The sequence below is a fragment of the Geotrypetes seraphini genome, chromosome 6 (assembly GCF_902459505.1).
Source record: "Geotrypetes seraphini chromosome 6, aGeoSer1.1, whole genome shotgun sequence".
Taxonomy (NCBI): domain Eukaryota; kingdom Metazoa; phylum Chordata; class Amphibia; order Gymnophiona; family Dermophiidae; genus Geotrypetes; species Geotrypetes seraphini.
The window spans coordinates 226597472-226612976 of NC_047089.1; the positions used below are offsets into that span (position 1 = coordinate 226597472).

Here is a 15505-nt window from a genome sequence, read left to right on the forward strand (position 1 = left end):
TCTTTGTCTGACTCTGGCCTTAAGTCCTCTTCCATCAGAGTCCACCTCAGTGCCATTGCAGCTTTTCATGAGCCAGTCCATGGAAAACTTCTTTCAGCTCATCCCCTGGTGTCCAGGTTCATGCGTGGGCTTTTCAATGTGAAACCACCTCTTAAAGCCCCTCCGGTTATCTGGGATCTCAATGTAGTTCTTTCCGCTTTAATGAAGCCTCCATTTGAACCTTTGGCTACCTCTCCTTTCAAGTTTCTCACTTGGAAGGTACTTTTCCTTATTGCTCTTACCTCTGCCAGGAGAGTCAGTGAGCTTCATGCACTGGTTGCAGATCCACCTTTTACGGTTTTTCACCATGACAAGGTAGTTCTGCGTACACATCCAAAGTTTCTCCCTAAGGTTGTTTCTGAATTTCATCTCAACCAATCCATTGTTCTACCTGTTTTCTTTCCAAAACCTCATTCTCATTCTGGGGAACAAGCTCTGCATACTTTGGATTGTAAAAGGGCTCTTGCTTACTATCTGGAGCGTACGAAACCCCACAGATCAGTTCCCCAACTTTTTCTGTCCTTTAATCCGAATAATTTGGGACGCCCCGTTTCTAAACGCACGTTGTCTAATTGGCTAGCAGCGTGCATTTCATTCTGTTATGCTCAGACCGGACTGACACTGGAAGGTTCCGTCACAGCCCATAAAGTCAGAGCAATGGCAGCATCTGTAGCTTTCCTCCGTTCCACTCCTATTGAGGAAATCTGCAAGGCTGCTACTTGGTCCTCAGTTCACACTTTTACATCTCATTATTGTCTGGATGCATTCTCCAGAAGGGATGGTCACTTCGGCCAATCTGTTTTACAAAATTTGTTTTCCTAATGGCCAACCTTCCCTCCATCCCTCTTTTTGTTAGCTTGGAGGTCACCCATCAGTCAAGAATATGCTGCCTGCTTGTCCTGGGATAAAGCACAGTTACTTACCGTAACAGGTGTTATCCAGGGACAGCAGGCAGATATTCTTGCGTCCCACCCACCTCCCCGGGTTGGCTTCTTAGCTGGCTTATACTAACTGAGGGACCGCGCGCCTCTGTCGGGCGGGAAGGCACTCGCGCGTGCGCGGTGCGGCCGAGCTAGAACTTTCTAAAAGTTCTTAGAGTGAGATCACTCTAAAATTGTCCGTACCGGGGCTCCGTCGGTGCCGTCACCCATCAGTCAAGAATATCTGCCTGCTGTCCCTGGATAACACCTGTTACGGTAAGTAACTGTGCTTTATGGATGGAGAGCGGATATTCCCGTGTTATCCAGCTAGCATATTAAACTTAGTGCTTACTAAATAGGAGGCAGTATGGGGGAAGTTCTGTATAGGTCTTGGCAGTCACCTAAGAAGCGGCTGAGAATCGCAGACTGGCATCCTTTACAGAATCACGTCTGCCCTAATGGACAGACACCTAACCCCGCCTAACCACCCTGATTCTCTTACTGGCACCGATTAGAGAATCACGCCTGATCCCTTGCCATCAGCTGATTGTGGCAAGGAAATCTCCCTGCCGCCATCAGGTGAGTGGCCGTGGCAGGGAACCCTCCTGCAAAGTCCCCAGCAGGAGGGATGCCCACTCCCTCCTACTCCCACCCCAACCCCGAGAATGTCGGCAGCCCCCAGGAATGGCCTAAGGCTCTAATTGGCCCAGATGCCTAAGGCCTCTCCCCAGTGCATCCCAGAATGCACAAGGAAGGGGAAGGCCAGCCACTTTGGAATGGTAGACCTGCCGGCCGGAGGGTGTATGCATCCCTCTGTCCGGACTTTCATCTTAAAAGGTATGAGGGCATGGGAGGGTGACGGGGTAGGTCTACATGTTGGGGGGAAGTACCTAATTAGCATGCATGGAATATTTGAAAATTAAAAGTATAATGTATTTCAAGAGGGTGTTTGAGTGGTAGGGCTCCTGTTTTTAAACAGTCTCTAAGTTGAGAAACAATTTCATGAGGGTGTTTGAGTGGTAGGGCTCCTGTTTTTAAACAGTCTCTAAGTTGAGAAACAATGTGGGTTTTAGTGAAGGTGATTTTATATAGAATGAGTAGATAAATATGAGATGTGTATTATAAAATGTCTTATTGTGAAAATTAAAGTAGTTTGATATTTTTAAAAAACAGCTTCTTATAATTTGATGTGATACTTATTTCTTAGGGATATTCAACCTGACTGTTGTATAGTTCTCTGGGGATGGACGTTCCCCACCCTTGCTCTGTATCTTTAAAATAAAATTATGAATTGTGAAGTAGTGAGCTAATTCCACCATATTAATTACTCCCCCTGGATGATTCTTATATTAAAGCAAGAGGAAATATTTTTTCACTCAGAGAATAGTTAAGCTCTGGAACGCATTGCCAGAGGTTGTGATAAGAGTGGATAGAAGGGTTTGGACAATTTCCTAAAGGAAAATTCCATAGTCTGTTATTGAGAGAAACATGGGGGAAGCCACTGCTTGCCCCGGATCAGTAGCATGGAATGTTGCTACTCCTTGGGTTTTTGGCCAGGTACTAGGGACCTGGATTGGCTACCGTGAGAATGGGCTTGATGGACCCAGTAACACTGACCCAGTAACACTATTCTTATGTTTTTTTTCTAGTTTTAATTCCTTTAGTAAGGAGTTCCACCACTGAGAACATTCTTTTCCAGACACTTTTGTATTTAATACTAGCTGATGCCCCGGCGTTGCACGGGTATTTAATTATAGCAATAACACTGTAAATGGATTCAAATAAAGATACTTTATAGTGGTGAATGAAAGTATTTTTTTACAGCTTAATAAAAAGTACAATATTCAAATAATAATGTGAAATATTTGACAAAATGAATACAATACAACTAACGCAAAACGTGATTATAAACAACAATTTTAGTTTCACCTCCTGGAGCAAGAACATATAAATTCTTGGGTGAACCCACCCTTGAGCAAGCAACATAGAGTTGTGGGCCGCGAGACCCCCAGAACATATCACCCCAGGTAGTGAGGGATCAGCATACCAAGTTTCGTTCAAATCGGTGAAGCCGTTTTTGAATTACTGTGAAAATGGCAGCTTTTTACATATTTTCCATTGACATGAATGGGTGAAATCTGGTTTTCTGTTTGTAGCTCCGCCCACGTGTGCAGGTGGGCCGTGAGCCCCCCAGAACATATCACCCCAGGTAGTGAGGGATCTGCATACCAAGTTTCGTCCAAATCGGTCAAGCCGTTTTTGAATTACAGTGAGAATGGCAGCTTTTTACATTTTTTCCATTGACATGAATGGGTGAAATCTGATTTTCTGTTTGTAGCTCCGCCCACGTGTGCAGGAGGGCCGCGAGACCCCAGAACATATCACCCCAGGTAGTGAGGGATCTGCATACCAAGTTTTGTTCAAATCGGTCAAGCCGTTTGTGAATTACTGTGAGAATGGCATCTTTTTACATTTTTTCCATTGACATGAATGGGTGAAATCTGATTTTCTGTTTGTAGCTCCGCCTACGTGTGCAGGGGGGCCGCGAGACACCCAGAACATATCACCCCAGGTAGTGAGGGATCTGCATACCAAGTTTCGTTCAAATCGGTCAAGCCGTTTTAGAATTACTGTGAGAATGGCAGCTTTTTACATTTTTTCCATTGACATGAATGGGTGAAATCTGATTTTCTGTTTGTAGCTCCGCCCACGTGTGCAGGTGGGCCGCGAGACCCCCAGAACATATCATCCCAGGTAGTGAGGGATCTGCATACCAAGTTTCGTTCAAATCGGTCAAGCCGTTTTTGCGTGATCGCGGCACATACACACATACATACCTCCGATTTTATATATATATATATATATATATATATATATACAGTATATAGATTTGATATCTTTGAAAGATGGTATTTCCAACAAGTATTCTTGGAGAGTGGTCTCTATCTCAGGAGGCCTTCGACAACATAGTGAAACGTTGGGGGTGCCCAACATTCGATCTCATGGCATCAGCCAGCACCAGGAAGTCAACTTGGTTCTTCAGTCAAAAGAACGAGCCTAGAAGTGAAGGTCTGGAGGCTCTGGTTCAGCCTTGGCCTCAGGCAGAACTCCTGTATATGTTCCCTCCGTGGCCAATGATAGGAAGAGTCCACTGAAGAATAAGGGCTCACCAAGGTTGGGTGATTCAGGTTGCACCAGACTGGCCGAGGCGGCTATGGTATGCAGATCTGGTGTGCCTCCAGAGGGGCAAGGGTCTCAGACTCACTTGTCATCCGGGCCTTCTCTCTCTGGGCCCGGTGGCCCTAGAGGATCCAGACCGCTATGGTATTATGACATGGCTCTTGAGCACACAAAGTTAGCACGCAAAGGCTGTTCTGACATGGTTATAGCCACTGCTGAGAGTGAAGAAGCAGTCTACTGTAGCAGCTTATGTGAAGGCTTTGGAGTTTTTCCCAGTTCTGGTGTGGTCGGAGGCATGCGGACCTGACCAAGGGTCCAATCTCATTAGTGTTAGCTAGCTTTTGTTCAGGAGGGTCTCAAGGCTTTGCAGTGGGCTTACTCAAAATGCAGATTGCAGGTCTCTTCTGCTTCAGGGAGCATTCAAGTAAACAAATGTTGGCTTCACATCCAGATGTGTCCAGCTTTGTAAAGGGAACCTATGCCTTCATCCACCAATACCCCAGCCTTTTCTTACATGGAACCTTAATTTGGTCCTACAAGCGCACACTAGAGCTCCTTAAGAACCCTTGGAAGAAGCATCTCTGATGGACCTGACGGTTAAAATCATGTTTTTCGTAGCAGTATCCTCAGCCAGAAGGGTGTCTGAGTTAGAGACTCTGTCCTGCAGGGAGACTTTTCTCATAATCTTGGACACTGGTGTTTCATTAAGAACAATTCTTTCCTTTTTACCAAAAATAGTTTTGAGTTTTCATGCAAACCAGGAAGTGCATCTCCCGGCTTTTATACCCACTGGAGCAAGGAAGGAGGATGGTTATGAAATCCCTGGATGTTCAGAGAATTCTCCTTCGGTACTTGGAAGTAACAAATGAGTTTCAACTATCCAATCATCTCGTCATGCACCTGGGGGCTACACAAAGAGGTAGGCCAGTGTCAAAGGCAACCATTTCCAGATGGATTTGGATGGCTATTTCTTCAGCTTATATCGGGAGTGGAAAACAGTCTCCTGTAATCTTGAAAGCACACTCCACAAGGGGGCGTTGCGTTATCCTATGCAGAGGCAAAAATCAGCCTCGCCTGAAGAAATATGTAGGGCGGCCACATGCTTCAGCCTTCATATTTTTGCCAAATTTTATAGGGTGGATGTCGCAGCCAGAAAGGATTCTTAGTTTGGTTCTGCTATACTGGCAGCAGGCTTACCTGTCCCACTCTAATATCCAGGGACTGCTTTGGTATGTCCCGTTGATCAAAATTGATGTCCCTATTGCATTAGAAGGGAAGATTAGGTACTTAACCTTGGTAATCTTTCTAATAGGTAGGAACACCAGTCTTGATGCCTGCCCTGTTTCAGATATGCCTATATAGCCTTGCTTGCTGAAAGCAACAGCAGGCTGCTTTTGGCCAGCCCTGAGTCTTCCTTCTGCTGCATCCCTTCTGCAAATTCCTGTCAGCGGGACACGGCAGAGGGAAGACCCAGGGCTGGCCACAACAACCTGCTGTACTTGCTATTGCTACCAGCAAGTAAGGTAACATTTAGAGGGCCATAGAGGAAGGCAGGAAAGAGGAGAAGAAGCAATGTCGGACTAGGGGCTTGAGAGAGAAGGGGAGAAAGCTTAAGCTTTGGGGGTGGGGCACCGTCATTAAAGTTGGCTCAGAGCACCATAACCCTTTGTCTCGGACATGCCTATATGGTCAGATGCTTTGTTTACCTCCACTGTCTAGCACAGTCAGGGAGGAGAAGAGGTTTAATTCCTATAGAATAACAATTACAAGTGTTAAATTCTAGAACTTCTGATGTAGGTTGCACACAGATAGGTGGCATATTCGTTTCCACCTCGTTATGAGTTACGTGTGTTTATATTTCAAACTGTCCTTGTTGAACAGAACAGACTGGTGGTGTGTCGGGGAGAATCCCTGTGTCCCCTCTCTCTCTCTTATATACACTCTAGGGCTGACTATCAACTTTGATACAGACTGAGGAGGTCCAGCTCAGCCTAGAATGAGGGGAGGTGAAGCAGAAGAATATGTAAATAAGGCTAGAGAATTACATTGGGACAAATTTGTCTCCATACCCGTGGGATCTCAATATCCCTATCCAGTCCCATTCTCTGTAAGATCTGCCTTATCCCTGCAATATCCCTGTCCTGTCCCAAGCCTCAAACACTTATGATTTTAAAGAGTTCAAAACTTGTGTAGATGAGGACAGAGTTTGCAGAAATGGGACAGAGCTCACGGGGATGGGATGGGGATAGAGATCCGTGGGGATGGGGAAAATTTGTCCTCGTCATTCTCTACTCTCTACACACTACACACTTCGCAGTCAAGAAGGGCTAAAACCTGTTGGTCAAGACTGATATTCCTATCTACTAGAAAGAAGATTTCCAAAATAAGCACCTATCCTTCCCTTTGAAAATTGCCCCCGGTATACAGTGATTTGTCAACTACATGCATGTAAAAACTGTTCAGCTGACATCGCAAGGATAGGCTCATCGTTTTAGAGGTATCATCTCAGTATTACTGCAGTCGTTTCACTTGTTACATGCAAAAAAAAGAAAAAAAAAATGGCCTTCAACACCTGGTGATATGAGTTGAAAGAAGATCAAGAAAACAGAGAACCTTGAAACTGAATTAAATATGATAATTTGCAATATTAAAGGTATATTTCATATTTTAAATTTTTCACATAAACTTATATGTCTAAATGATGTTTTTTCATCATTTTCTTTGAATTCCAAGGACTCTCAAAACATGCTGGTGAAGCAACGCTTGAGTGCCATGCACAGCTTTGTCAAAGTGACAGGAAGAGCCATAGCAACAGCCTTTGACCTTTCCAAGGTGAAATCTGCCTGTGACTTAGGAGGTATGGTAAAAGTTTTGTATATGGTTGATTTTGACTCAAGAAATGGTGGATTTCATTCTGATTTGTTCCTTGAATTCCCCTGGTTAGAAAGCATATAGCCAAGTAGAAGACAACCCTGAGCAGCTTCCATCTGTGTCCTTACCTCATTTTTGGTTTAAAAAAATGGGAGCATATCACTCCTTTTTATTTGAAACTCCATTGGTTGCTGATAGAGTCGAGAATTCTGTTCAGATTTTCTTGTATTTGTTATAAATCAGTTTCGGGTTTGTTACTATGTTGTCTTGTGTCTCATTTTTCTTTGGTATAACTCAAATGGCAGCACAACTTCACCACCATTAGTATACCCTTATGCCTTCAGATTTTTAGTCAAGTTTCAAGGATCCTCAGCGGCACCACTTGGAGCTCAATAACATTTCATTGCTCCAAGCTTTATGTGTCTACTCGTCATCGGGTCCTGTTGTTATGTTAATTATCACGTTCTATTATTTACTCTTGCTTTCTTCTATTATTTACTCTTGCTTTATATCAGAGTTTATATAATATTCAGATTGATATTTAAAAGCTGTTACTTAGCTTTTTCGTGTGGCCTCTGGCAAGGGGAATGTCAAACCGACATGTTTCGCTATAAGTAGCTTTATCAAGGAAAACCCCCTACGAAAACAGCAAAAGTTATATTAATATAAATACATCCTACTATTGCTCTCTAAGTAATCCACATCCCTTTGAAATCACCCAAACAGCAACCCTCTTACCCCAGTATTAAGCCGCCAGCACGTACGACCACTCAGTCCTTAGTGATGGCGGCAGCGTCTTCTGCTAACATTATATACAGTCTAACCCGGGAGCACTGTACTCACGTGAAAACGTGGCAACAGCGTCACGGGACCAAAAGCCGGTTTTAAGGTGGAAATACTGCTTCAATTAATTTAGTTTTAACTCAATTTCTTACCAGAGCCCTCCACCCGGCACAACTGACTAAATCAAAGTACCCCACTCCAATTCACCATTCAAACCATGGGGTGTTACAGTGTTTAAATGGTAAATCCACCGTTGTTCTTTAAAATTTAGCATTTGTTCACTATTACCTCCCTCCCTTCCCATCTCAAGGCTTTCTATCACCCGCCATTGAATCTGACCCATATTATGTTGCATACTTAAGAAATGTTCAACCATAGGAGCTTGAACGTTTTTAGTTTTAAGGCGCGATTTGTGCTCGTTCAGTCTGATATGTATGGGACGAGAAGTCCGGCCCACATATACCAGACTGGTATATGTGGTATACCAGGATTCTAAACGGTTTACAGAAAAATAGGGTGCATTAAAATTATAAGTAAAATAGGTACTTAGAAATTCCCTTGCTGTCCCGAAGGCTCACAATCTAAATAAAGTACCTGGAAAAATGACAATTAGTAGAGTAATGAAGAAATAAAATAGAGAATAGATGAGAAAAATAAGAAAATAAACATTCTAATAAGACTACAATGATCTAAAGGACTTTGAAAGGTTGAAAAAAGAGGGGAGATAAGAATAGATGCAGAGGGAGAACCGTTGAAGCAATAGAAATTTAAATGAAATTTGAATGATAAAATAAAACAAAATAAGTGGTAAAACAATAAGTGAGATTAAAAAATATATCATAAACTAAAAAGAAGAAGTGAAAATAAAATCAAAACAGTCAAAACTGAAGTCCAGCTTGAACGGGCCCCCAAGCCAACCGTTGGTCCGATGGCCGGACTGCAGCCCTCCTCCGTCGGCTCTCCCCTGCTGGAATGGAGGAGGAGCGAAGTAGGTCTCCATATTCAGTGCTGGACTTTGAGCACTGGCATTGGTCTGTGGTGATACCTGGAAGTTACATAGCTACAACCAATATGCAGTACTGTACCTGCATACCTGGCTGTCCTATCTTTGCTCAGTTATTTCCAAAGTCTAACTTGCCTGCTTAGGTATGCAAGGACTGGTATTGAATATCATTGGTGCCCACATAACTTCAGCACCACCCCACCATTGCACAGATAGTGCCGCAGTGGTCAAAACCAGTATTCAGAATATTGCCTAAGTCAGGGCTGCCCAAGTCCGGACCTCGAGATCTACTGGCAGGCCAGGTTTTCAGGATATCCACAATGAATATACATGAGAGAGATTTGCCTGCACTGCCTTCTTGGTATGCAAATCTCTTTCATGCATGTTCATTGTGGATATCTTGAAAACCTGGCCTGCCAATAGATCTCGAGGACCAGACGGGCAGCCCTGGCCTAAGTAATTGTGGCCAGCTCAGCTTCTTCTGCACAGTGACTATTTATCCTTTTATTACTGCTGACTGCCTAGCTATCTCTTCTTTTGTTCCTCCCAATTCTCTGCTGAAACAGTTGAAACTCTAAACCAGTCTTCGCCTTTAGAGATGGCCAGAATGACTTATAATTAGAAATGGAATTAGAGTTTAGAAGTTTAAAGTTGCTGTTTCTCCAAAGGCAGGGTTTACTGCATCCCAATATGCATTCTGTAAAGAGAAGGAAGAAGTCTCCTGTTTCCACTAACTATTGATCTCTACATATTTCCTCTGTCTAAAATCTGCTGGTGCAGTGTGTAATTCCACAGTACGTGTGCTTTTAGCCTTGTTTAGAGTAGGAATTCTCAGGAATGAAAAAGTATATATGTAGTTCTGCACTTTTCGATTCTGTGTGTCATTTTCCAGCAATGTTCTTTCTACCTACACAAAAAAAAAACACACATGCAATTGTTTGAGCTAGTTTCAAAGTGTAAGTACCTGACTACTTTCGCTTTGAAACTTGGAGCAGAGTCTTTGGATAAAATGTATCCAGAGCCAGCTCAAAGGGTTATGACTAGGTTTTCTCTCTCAAGCCCCTAGTCCAGCATTGCTCCTTCTCCTCTTCCCCTCCTTCCTCCGCGGCACTCTAAACGTTACCTTACTTGCTGGTAGCAATAGCAAGCACAGCAGGTTGCTTGGCCAGCCCTGGGTCTTCCCACTGCCGTGTCCCGCTGACAGGAATTTGCATACGGGATGCAGCAGAAGGTAGACCCAGGGCTAGCCAAAAGCAGCCTGCCTTTGTTTTCAGCAAGCAAGGTAATGTTTAGAGGATCAAGGAGGGAGGAGAGGAAGCAATGCCAGACTAGGGGCTAGAGAGAGAAGGGGGAGAAAACTTTGAATCAGGTGATCTCGGGGTTCCAAGGATTTCAGCACCCTGGGCCAGAACTTCACCAGATCCAGTGGTTGAGCTGGTTCTAAATATATCTGTGAATTTTGTCTTAAAAAAGGCAGTTTGAAAATTGGCCTGTATATGAGTCACAATTGGATTACAGTCATTCAGTACATAGCTGTGCAAGGAGAGTATTAATGGTAAAAGAAAACTGAGCTTTAACTTCTTTCTAGATGCATGTAAGCACTAGTGGTGCAACAATGAAACATCAGATACAGTAATTGCATAGAACTTATCTATGAGACAGGTATGTAGAAACTAGCTTGTTGGGGTTTTTTTCCTTTCAGCAATGTTGTTTTTCCCCCACAGGTTGTACTGGAACTCTAGCACATGAATTGGTCCAGATATACCCAAACTTAAGGGTTACGGTGTTTGACCTTCCCCATGTCATTGAAAATGTTTCTTCTTTTCAACCGTTAGGACAATGCGCTGCTCAGGTGGCATTCACCAAAGGTGTGTATAATAACATGTATATGACTTGCATGTCTTTAGAAAGCTGAACAAAATATGGCAAAGAAATTCCATCTGTGTTACTACAGCAGTTTCACATCATGCTTTCACCCTGGTTTCCCCACTCTGTGTATCCACCTCTCTGGCTGTGAAGAAATGTTTCCTTATTATTCGGGCATACTAGAGTTTTATGTATCATGTATATGTTTTTTGAAGAGGGTATCATGTTCATCTGCATTGGAGCTGAAGACCAGAACAGTTAGGATTTCCAGTCTCTATCAGCAAAACTCAAGGAGAAACCAGCTGGGACTGGTGTGGCAGGAGCCTGTTCTATTGTTCCTTTTTCTTTGCTAACACTGTAATTTTGGAATTTGCCTGTAATGCCAGTAGAGCAGAGGCAGAGTGCCGGCAGAAGAGATTCAGGTTATCGGAGGGAGGGAGGAAAGTAAAGGGCAGATGCTGGAAGGACTGGGAGAAGCAGTGGGCAGATACTGGGTTGGATGTGAATTCTGAAGAAGGTGAAGGCGGCAGGGGAATGAGAATGGAATGCAGGGGAAAGAGAGGAGAGGTGGGAGATAGGATACGTGGAGTTTGAGGAATGAAACAGTGGGCCTGGCAGGGCTTTCAGTCTCGTCAACTGAAAAACAAAAACAGAGCTGGGGTTTAAGTAGTACAAGTATTATGGTATCTGCCCTTTGACTCCCCATCCCCTTCTATAAAGCATCTGACCCTCTCTCCCTTTCCATCAGTATCTCCTAGTGTCTCCCCCTACTGTACAGCATCAGGCCCCCTCTCTCTTTTTATCCAATGTCATCTTCTCTCACCACTTTTCCCCTTTTATCACATCTCCATCCTGTCTCCTTCCATCTATACAGTTTCTTTCCCCCTCTCTTCCCCTTCTATATCCTCCGGTCTAGTATCAGCCACCTCTCTTGTCTCTTCCCTAACTTCCATCCAGCGTCTCCCCTTTCACTTCTTCCTTCCATCAACTCCCATCTTTGTCTCTTCCTGACACCATCTGCCCTCTTTTTCTCCCCTCTTCCAACCAGGATCTGCACTCTTCTCCCTTTCCATCAGTATCTCCTAGTGTCTGCCCCCATCTCTTTTCATCCAGCGTCTTCCTCTCTCTCACCTCCTCCCCCTTTCATCAGATCTCCCTCCTGTCTCTTCCCCACTTGACATCTGACTGCTGCTGCTTTTTGTGCCATATCTCCTACCTCCCATGGCCACCCCAGCCACTGCTGCTGCTTCGCTAAACAAGCAGCAAGTGGCAAAAACAGCCTCCCTCACAGCAATCGCAGCCTTAGTACACACAGGTGCCGGTCACACCCCTTCATCATACTCTTCCCGGTTCTAGGTCACAGCTAGCAGTTGATCTTATTGAGACTGTGGGTGCTGCCAGCAGGAAGCAAGACAGTCTGTTTTGCTGCTGCCGCTGCTAGTTTAGAAAAGCAGTCAGGATAGCGGTAGGAGGGAAGTGCTGATGCTGTGTGGTAGTCCTAAATTGCTGTGTGGGGTCTTTAAAAGAGGTGTATGGCCATGCAGCTTAGAGGGAACATTGCTCACACACCTTGGCTGGAAATGACAGCAGCATTAAAGTTTTATGAAGTGAGAATAACATTAAACACCTCTTAGAGCTATGCCATAAATTAGTGTAAGGCTGCTGGGGATGGAACAATCTTATAAGAGTCCTCCTAAGATCTCACACCCTCATATTAAAATTCTACATGTCAGATGAATCAACCGACCATGTCAAATATAAAGACACAAGTTGCAATATACAGTAGGACAATAAAGATGCTTATATTCCACAGAAATCAAATCAAAATCTGCCTAATGAAAATTCCTATTGCAGATAAATAAAAGAATTGTGGAAGTACCCAGATAGGGTAATCTCCCCAACACCCACAAAAATTACCATTTTGATCAAATTTAGCCACTTTCTCAAGTCCAAAATCTGGTTTTATTTGTTTAAATGTGCTTTCTGGAAACCTTTATTGTAAATGACATTTTTCTGGCAGGTGACTTCTTTAAAGACAACCTTCCTGAGGCAGATCTATACATTCTCTCTCGAGTTTTGCATGATTGCTCTGATGAGAAGCTCCATACCTTGTTAACCAAAGTATCTGATAGTTGCAAACCAGGTAAGAAATATATCTTTATGTAATCTTACTTTAGTGAAAAACCTTAACTTTATTATTATGCTTGCTGTATCTTGGAAGTCTTATTCCAAGATGCAGCAAGAAAATTAGAGGGGATAATCATTTCTGTAAAATTTACATTTTATCATCTAAAGTCCTTGATGCATCCTGGAGCAAAAAGATGTACTAGAAAAATTGTAAAAGTAAATTTTTTTTAGAAAAATTTGTATAAACTAGCGTAGTTGGTGTTTTGATTCCACTTGAATATAGAGAAATAAAGAGTCAAACAAAAGGCAAGGGAGGTGTCTTTTCAACCAATGATCAAGTCTTTATTTAAACTGGTGGTCCCAACAAGGATCCCAGTTTCGGCGTATAGAGGACGCCTTCCTCAGGGGACACTTTGCAAAAAGACATTGAGGGAAAATCACTCTTGTGTAGTCAAGCAGTAATGCTCAGAGCAGTGCAAAATGAAAGCTTTTCACTTTTGTTTTGCACTGCTCTGAGCATTACCATTTGACTACACAAGAGTGATTTGCCCTCTGCGTCTTTTTGCAAAGTGTCCCCTGAGGAAGGTGTCTAATATATGCTAAAACTGGAATCCTTGTTGGGACCACTAGTTTAAATAAAGACTTGATCTTGGTTGAAAAGATGCCTCCCTTGCCTTTTGACTGTTTATGCCTAAGGCAATGTGCTATTCTGATTGCCTATAGAGAAATAAAGGCCAGTAAGTTATGGGTAACACCTTTTTACAGGTTAAATTAATACCATTTGAACTGATTTTTGAGTTAGTTTTTTGTGGGGGGGGTTTCGACCACGGAAAGCAGTTTTGATAATCTGCCGCTAAAATACTTGCATGCTAAACCGTCTGGAACCGGTTTAGCGACTGCACTAAAGACAACTTTAAGTTTTGATAATCTGGCCCTCAATCACAAAAGTCAAATCAAATGAATTATTGCAGATACTAAGGGCCTCTTTTGTGAAGCTGCACTAGTTGGTGTCACATGGCAAAAGAAAACCAAAAAAACTCTGTGGAGTGACGATGTTCCTAAATGGACTTTATTTGAAAGTATCAAAGTTCCAAAGGTACACTAAAATCATCCACATAAAATAATTCCATCCACATAAAAGTAAATCATCCACATAAGAGCCTTAAAGGACCTAGTCCGCTAGGGATACAGGACCCAACACGGTCTGCGTTTCGACAAAAGGTCTTCTTCAGGGGTCCCTGGGGATCCTATAATGGTGAGCAGTGTCTCACTTCCGGCTCACCACACAATTGTTTCCCACGTACTCACCTTTATAGGACCCCAGGGACCCCTGAAGAAGACTTTTTGTTGAAACGCGGACCATGTTGGGTCCTGTATCCCTAGCGGACTAGGTCCTTTAAGGCTCTAATGTGGATGATTTACTTTTATGTGGATGGAATTATTTTATGTGGATGATTTTAGTGTACCTTTGGAACTTTGATACTTTCAAATAAAGTCCATTAAGGAACATCGTCACTCCACAGAGTTTTTTTGGTTTTCTCTGGATTTTCTTCTTTGTGGATATTTTGGGGTCAATTCCTTTCGTTTGTCACATGGCAAAAGCCCAGAAGCCCATAGGGATTTAACTTGTTAACTTTAATGCAGTCGCTAAACTGGTTCCAGACGGTTTAGCATGCATGTATTTTAGAGGCGGATTATCAAAACTGCTTTCCATGGTCAAAAAAAAAAAAAAGAGCTTCATTATATTTACTGAATTAAACAGAATGCCCATGCTAATATATGTTATAAAATATATTTGGAATATTAACTAATTTTTTTTCTAACTCAATATAGGCAATTTGTTGCTTGTGGTAGAAATTGTTCTTGATGAAGATAAAAGAAACCCCAGAGCACTGTTGCAATCTCTAAGCATGACGGAAGGCAAACAGAGGAGTGGCTCTGAATACAAACATCTTTTACAAAAATATGGATTCACCAATGTTCAAATTAAAATCACCGGAAATATTTTGGATGCTATTTTGGCTATTAAGGAATGAACCCTTTTATATTGTCTTGTGCTACAAATGACCTAGAAGTGCTGATTTATTTGTTATATTTTAGTTTGCAATATAATAAATTGTAAAGCTAAAATTAAATGGTTATTGTTGGTTTTATTTTTATCTTGATTATAGCTATTTAGATACTGTGACACAGTATTACAAATTACAAAAATATTTTTTAAATTATTTTTGTTCAGAATAAGTTTGTTGACATTTCTGAATTTTTTTCTACGTGGAAATAAAGGTTAACCAACAAAAAATGGACTATTGGACTATAATGCTTTGGGTAAAGTTAGTCTGCATGAATGCACAGATATAAAGGTTAAAATAGGGGCGATACGTTTTTAGTATTTTTTTTTTTATTGGGCCAGCATAAAATCACTTTGGGTGGATTAGCAAAAAAAAAAAAAATAGCAAACAGCAGAGACAAGGGGAACAAACAAGAACCAGAGGTGTCCATAAAATTTTAATGCTCGACTCTATTGAACTCGACATGTGTTTTGGTTAAAATAACCTGCATCAGGAGTCTAAAGTATGGCAGACAAGGGATTAAAGTTGTGGACCTCCAGTGGTAATGTGTGACAACTACACTGATAAGACTGCCGCCTGTAGCAGTCACATATTACCAGCAGAGGTCCATCCTTTTTATCATTTTTGTCGCCTTCTCTGTATCTTTT

General features: G+C 42.4%; 1 protein-coding gene across 2 annotated transcripts in view; it reads left to right on the forward strand.

The window, feature by feature from the left end:
• Positions 1 to 15082, forward strand: part of ASMTL (acetylserotonin O-methyltransferase like) — a 53672-nt gene extending 38590 nt beyond the window's left edge. For both annotated transcript variants that reach the window (XM_033949021.1, XM_033949020.1), the window contains 4 exons: positions 6873 to 6996; positions 10521 to 10664; positions 12683 to 12805; positions 14623 to 15082. In XM_033949021.1, the coding sequence (XP_033804912.1) occupies positions 6873 to 6996; positions 10521 to 10664; positions 12683 to 12805; positions 14623 to 14825 (594 nt within the window). In that variant the 3' untranslated portion in view covers positions 14826 to 15082. The remainder of the gene's footprint in view (positions 1 to 6872; positions 6997 to 10520; positions 10665 to 12682; positions 12806 to 14622) is intronic.
• The last annotated feature ends 423 nt before the right edge of the window (positions 15083 to 15505 follow it).